The 6,768-nt window shown below is 31.2% G+C and overlaps 1 protein-coding gene across 1 annotated transcript; it reads left to right on the top strand.

Annotated features, from left to right (window-relative positions):
• The first annotated feature begins 433 nt into the window (after positions 1–433).
• On the top strand, positions 434–6,277 carry LOC114289653 (uncharacterized). Its single transcript, XM_028233422.2, has 5 exons — positions 434–978; positions 1,828–2,016; positions 3,294–3,419; positions 4,988–5,529; positions 5,624–6,277. The coding sequence occupies exons 1-5, from the start codon at positions 492–494 to the stop codon at positions 6,239–6,241; spliced, it is 1,962 nt and encodes a 653-aa protein (XP_028089223.2). The 5' UTR covers positions 434–491; the 3' UTR covers positions 6,242–6,277.
• The last annotated feature ends 491 nt before the right edge of the window (positions 6,278–6,768 follow it).

Genomic DNA, 6,768 nt, shown 5'->3' with positions numbered 1-6,768 from the left:
AATTGATATATTAATTTATATATTAATTGATGTATATAATACCATCGCATGTCCCTAGTATCAAATTTGGTGCTTTGAAGGACGCCTCAGTCGTACCAAAGACGAACCACACGGGGAAGTCGGTGGGTGGTGACATCCTAGAAGCCTCCTTCACCAAAGAAAGCAAAATATTCGTCATTCATTTATTCTTTTCTTCTTAGTCGTTCCTTCTGCTTTTTCTTTTCTGAGATGCAAATTTTTAGTTAAAATAACTAATAAAGATAAAAAAGATATATTAAAATAATTAATAAAATAAAATATTATATCTAAATTATAATAATTGTTATTTTTTTTTGACAATTATCTATTCAATTACCACAAAAAAAAAAAAAAAAAAAACTTTTTTCATCTCATTCCAAACGGGAACCAAGTAACATTAGACAAGACTTACATAAGAAACATTAGACAATATATACTTACATATTTTTCATTAGAGACTAGAGTTGGCGAAAATGGAAAGCTCGGGTTTAAGCCGCCGCTCCAAAGCTTACAAATTCGCATCAGAGAAAACACCCGAATCGTTTTCATTCTTCTGTGATTTTCTGAGAGAGAATGTCAATGGCGCGATATCAATAGACAATCGCGGCGACACGGTTCTCCATCTTTTGGCAATCCAAGGCAATGTGGATGTCATGGAAAGTCTAGTTGGAGAGGAGCTTCTGACTAACGAATTACTGATGAAAAAGAATGTGAATGGAAACACCGCCCTGCACGAAGCTGCGAGGTTTGGGCAGGCGGGCGTGGCGGAGATCATGTTGAGGAAGAAACAAGATCTGGTAATGGAGCGGAATGAGTCGAACGAGACGCCTCTGTACCTTGCTGCTGCGTATGGGAAGAGGGAAGTTTTTCAAGTTTTGGAGAATTTTGGTAGCGATTGCTTGACAAGGAGACGTGATGGTCGTACCATTCTCCATGCGGCCGTTGAGGGAGAACGTTACTGTATGTTTCCAATACCTATATTTTGAAACAACTCAATTCCCTTTCGTTCATAATTTAGATTATATTATACTGTTTGAACCTGTGGACTTACTTAGAGATTTGATTTTATTGATTTGAATTGTTTATTTTGTTGGCATAGTTTGTATATATTATTCAAACAAAAAATTACGTCGATCTAATTATCATAACTTACTCAATTTATTGTATTTCTAAAGGAAAAATGAATGTTAATTGTGTTTTTAAAAATAACCGCTTCATTTTTATTTATTTTCTTTTTGTAAAATCACAATAATTTAAATATATTATGATTATTGGATCGATATAAATTTGTTGTGGATGATATATAGAAAGTATTCGACAAAATACACATTGAAATCATTAAAATATGATTTGTGGTAAATTCCACTGGCCCTAACATCTTTTCTTAGTCATTTTTTGTAACCTTTTTAATTACAGTTGGTCTATGAATGTAATTTCATTATTGGAGTACAATTGACCCTATGAGCTTCAGTTTGGAGGTGGGTTTGTGATGATTATATAAACTTTTAGAATGATTATATAAACTTGATGTAATGATTGGGTTAGACTTCAATAGATACAAAATCTGTCGTGTAGAAAAATTATTCGATGCTAACATCATGTTGGCATGTCACATAGTAATCATTTTCAAACATTAATATAAAGTGATGAACTCTATTACATACTAATCGATCTCACTTAATTGAGATACAAAACTTAGTTTTGTTTAATTTGAAATTAAGAAATGTGGAGGACATGTAAAAGAAAATTGACTTAGTTGAAGTTTTTTTTTTAATTTTTTTTTTTAAATGTATGTTTTTTGTGAAATAGATTTGGCAATGAGGATATTGGAATCATATCCAAACCTTGCTCGGCAACATGATGAAAAGGGTATGACAGCATTGAATTTGTTGGTGACAAAACCAACTTCTTTCAGAAGCAGATCATCATATGTACTATATGATCTAAGCAGGACACCCTTCATTCCTTGGCAGATTGTTGAAGCTATAATCTATTTTTGTAAGTATATACACCATTATACCTGCAATTTAGTTAAAACATTAATTTTTTTTAATATGCTTTTAAAAAGTTCTTCCAATTCCATTTTTATAATAAAAATAAATGAATAATGAAAATGTAAATTGATAAAGATTTCCACTTCTAAATTTTCCGCCCCTCAGATGAACCAATCATGGAGCATGGATTCTCATTTTTCAACATTGTGATGATTTTTATTTGGGTAAATTATAGTTTTCACTCTTATAATTTGATTCAAATTTTACTTTGATTCTAATTATTTTAATTTAAATAATTTAATTTTTACACTTTTAAGTCTAGTTTCAATTTGATTATTTTGTTAAAATTTCATTACAGTTTTCTACATATGCAATTTATGAGGTTGACAAGTGCTTTAAAATCGTTAATTTTGAGTGGAAATACCGAATTGAAACTCGACTCAAAATGTAAGGATTAAATTATTCAAATTGAAAAAACTTTTTTTCAAGGATTAAATTTTTTCATCTTTTTTGAATTTAACTTTTCTCATCTTTTGTTGGGTCTGTTAAAATATATTATTACATTTTTTTTTATCTGTCTGAGCTTGTAGAAAAGTTATATATTAAAGTAGTTATAGAATGATGATCTAGTTTTTAACTAGTGTTATGTTTGTTTGGGGAAAATATTTTTTGCATTTTGAGGTTTGGCAGTACAATGAAAAATAAAAATTTATTTGGATAGAAAATACTTTTCACTTTTAAAAGATGAAAAACATGTTTCAACTTAAAATCTTATTAATATCATCACCTTATCACTGTCAATATCACCTTCACCACCACACCACCATCACCATGGCCACCGCCACCATATTCGTCGCCATTGCCACAACTGCCATCCCACCACCACACTACCACCTCCAACTCTACCTTCATCCCACCACCACCACTATGGTTTTAGAGACAAAAATTTAGACAAAATACGAAATTTTTTGTTGCAAAAAATGTGTATTTTTAGTGACAAAATCAGATATTTAGTGATGAATTGCTTCCCTTTTGGAATCAAAATTTGTCTTAAAAATAAACATTTGTTGGACCAAATTATTTTGTCTTTGCATTTATTAGCGACATTTTCTTATTTATTGCAGTGAGCATCACTAAATATAAAAAATATTTTTTCAAAAAAATTTTGTAAAAAATATTTACCGTTAAAAAATATTTTTTACCTAAAGAGATGAAGGGTAGAAATTTGTTTTTGCTTTGGTGAATTTTTTTTAATGAATTGCTAATTGTGAGGTTGAGCAGATATTCCAACAATGTATGTGGAGACAGCTTTAGAGTTACCAGCGGCTGGCAATGTAGAGGATCCAAGCAATAATGGAGTTGTTATGTCCAAATTAGAAAGGCCTTCTTTCACCAAAACAATCCTAGGTGCTCATCTTCTTCTCCTTTTAAATCATTAAAAAAATTCAAATTATTGATTAGATGTATAAAACAAACTATCCATACTATATTATTTCTGGTAATGTCTTGAAGTCATTTTCTGTCTTTATGATAAGTGTCAATTTCTCTATTAAAAAAAATGGATAGAGAAGAGAGTGAGACATGAATTTAAGACTTTAACTTTAAGTAATAACTACTTGAGTGACATATAGTATATAATAAATATTTTATTTTATTTTTATTTATTTGAATTGTATACAATCAATAATATATATATAAATGAAGAAAAGGGTGCATTTTATTAGGAGGTTACGGATTTGAATTACCTTATTTCCCTTCAATTTATCAAAAGAGAGAGAATTTACATTTTTTACCTTTGATTTTTTTACATTTTTAGGAGCATTAAAGAGGAAAAAATTACACTTTTTGCCTTCTAACTTTTGCTCAACTTTCATTTTCATCTCTCACATTTCAACTCTTACTACCTTTGAAAGCTAGGATGATGGGAGAGCAACATTGAAATATAGGTTAAAATTTGAAGACTTTATTGTTAAGATGTATGGACACAGACATACATGCGGATACGGATATGGATTTAGACATAAGACACAATAATTTAAAAAAAATAGGGACACGAACATGGCTGGAATATGGGTATAAAATATATTTTTATTTGCTATTTAGATTTATATTACATCCATAAACAATCAATGTTAACAAATATTAATTCTAATTCTAATTCTATTTTTTTTAAATACTTTTAAATTAATACTTATAGTTTATATATATATATATATGTATATATTTTATGGATGATCTATTATGTATTTAAATCTAACAATAATAATAATAATAAACATTCAACATCAAAAACACTAAATAAAATGAAAAAAAAAGAAGACAACTTGACATGTCCTTAGTGTATTCCCGAAGTGTCCCCGGCGTGTCTTCTGAAAATAAATTAATTAAATAAGGAGACACACCATATAGTGTGTCCTATACGTGTCCCTGAAGTGTCCGTGTGTTCCCGAAGTGCCTGTGTATCTGACACGGATATGACACTTGTTTTGAAGTGTCGATGTTTCATAGTTTAATTGCTACAATTAAAAGATGATAGATCAAAGTAAAATTTGAGTAAAAATTTGAGGGTGGAAAAGTTGTAATTTACCTCCAAAAATGTAGAGAAGCCAGACTACCTGATCACCTTTTTTTTTTTTTTTTTTTTTTTTGAATATCAATACAAAAAAGCACCTTAAAAATAAAATATACATGGATCATATTTATTGTGGTATGACCTACACCTGAAGTTTAAATCTACATCATACCCTTCTTTTTTTTTTAAATGGATATTTTTTTTTTCTTTAAAAAAATAAAAATAAAAAACAAAAACAAAACAAAAAACCAGACTTCTCTATAGTATTGGACCTCCATCCCTCAAGCTAACTATGAGCAAATTTGAGTTTGAAAATTATTGTGTCCTTTCTAATATAGGATTTGAATTATATTTCACATTATGGTTTTCTTCCACCATGCTTAAAATTTCTCACTTTTGTCAGGTTTTTATTTGTTGAAAAAAATTGATCATGCCAAACAAAAGCATGTACTTGCCTTGATGCTGGCAAATAAATTGATCGAAAAAGAAGATTGGAGTCATTATATTCATACAGATTCTGAAGCAAGCTCAATTGGAAGGAGGAATAGGGCACTAGACCCACTTTTACAGGCAACGAGGCTCGGCATACTTGAGGTGGTAATGGCAATCCTAAACAAATATCCAGAAGCTGCAGATTCGTTTGATGAGAATGGGAGGAACATACTACACATATCAGTAGAGCAAAAGCATAGATTTATCTATGATTACTTGATGAATTTTGTTGCTTACAAGGACAGGATGTTAGCAGATATTGATTTCCGAGGAAACACTATCTTGCATCTGGCGACGTGCGTGGGAAATCCTACTAGGTCTCCTCCTGGACTAGCAAGAAATCAATTTGTAGATGATGTTGATGGTCGATGGAACACTGATTTTCATGTTGGAGCGAAGCGAGGAAGTGTTGGAGTAGTTAACCAGATGAGTTGGGATGTGCTATGGTTTAAGGTACCAATCACTGCTCTTGCTTTTAGAATAACAACATTAAACATTAATTGAGGATTCTAATTAAATCATTTGAATTTGTGTTGTGTTCCAACAGCGCGTAAAACACGACTCATATCCACATTTATGGCATCTTCGAAACTTTGATGGAAAGGCAGCAGAGGAACTATTCGAAGAAAATCACGCAGCTCTACGAGAAGAAGCTGAGAAAGCCGCCAAACACGTGAGTGACAACTTAATAATTGTGGCTATTCTTATCGGCACAATCAATTTCGCAGCTCTCTTTACTCTCCCTGGAGGCTTTGATCAAAACACCGGCATACCCATGCTTCTCAAAAGCAATCGGCAGGAAATACAGTTCTTCATGGTGTACATTGGATTAGCTCTTTTCTTCGCTTTTCTCTCCTTGGCAACTCTGATGTTGATTCAGCTATCGCGGTTTGACACCAATGATTTTCATATGGCGATACCACTGAAAACCATTATTTCTTGCATTACAATTATCTACTCCACAGGCTTTTCTGCCACTGCATTTGCCCAGGGCTATATTCTTGAAGGTGAACTAGGAGCCTTCTTAGCCACTTTTCTGATTTTTTTTGAGCTCCTTGTTTGTTTTGTGTTAGCCCTTATTATGATAGACACAAAGGTTTTAATATTTGATTACATGTACTATGCGATTCGTCATTTGTTTTGTTATAAAATCCCTCACATGTAGAATTAATCTAATGTGCACTTATTTACATTTTGTTTAGTAGATGTGTTGTCCTTTCCTAATTTCGTTATGATGGAAGTCTCATATATACATTTTTGTCTGCAATGCTAAAATAAAATAAACAATAATTAGTCTCATCCCCCCCCCCCCCCAAAACAAGAAAAAGGTACCGTTTCAGAGGACAATTACACTTAGTAAGGATCTATTTTAATCCATCTAATTATACGTAATTTTATAATTCTGAAATTAATGATTAGACAAATCTTCAAAAGCCTCTTAAAATAACTCAAGATTTTAAATTTTGTTCCCAAATCTTTAATTCTTGGCTAACTACTTAGAGTTTCATCCCAATACATTAAAGATGTGCTTAAATAATTAAGAAACACTAAACAACGCAAAATTTGATTCTAACTGTTACAAAACAATTTTGAATTTGAATCTCAAAAGTTGCCTTTTGAGTATTGAATGTACTAAAAATTAGACCCAACCTTTGTATTGAAGGGATGTAATGTAATCTTTCAATGAAGGAA

This window comes from Camellia sinensis, chromosome 15 (assembly GCF_055761805.1).
Source record: "Camellia sinensis isolate YWXY chromosome 15, ASM5576180v1, whole genome shotgun sequence".
In the NCBI taxonomy this organism is placed as follows: domain Eukaryota; kingdom Viridiplantae; phylum Streptophyta; class Magnoliopsida; order Ericales; family Theaceae; genus Camellia; species Camellia sinensis.
The sequence above is the reverse complement of the archived record's forward strand: the minus strand, read 5'-3'. Positions and strand labels throughout refer to the sequence as shown.

What these genes read in the sequence shown, in the direction of transcription:
- LOC114289653 (XM_028233422.2), top strand. Translation starts at nt 492, where the DNA reads ATGGAAAGCTCGGGTTTAAGCCGCCGCTCCAAAGCTTACAAATTCGCA. An exon ending in CGTTGAGGGAGAACGTTACT is followed by an intron (nt 979 to 1,827) that starts GTATGTTTCCAA and finishes TTTGTGAAATAG; the next exon opens with ATTTGGCAATGAGGATATTG. An exon ending in GGGATGTGCTATGGTTTAAG is followed by an intron (nt 5,530 to 5,623) that starts GTACCAATCACT and finishes GTGTTCCAACAG; the next exon opens with CGCGTAAAACACGACTCATA.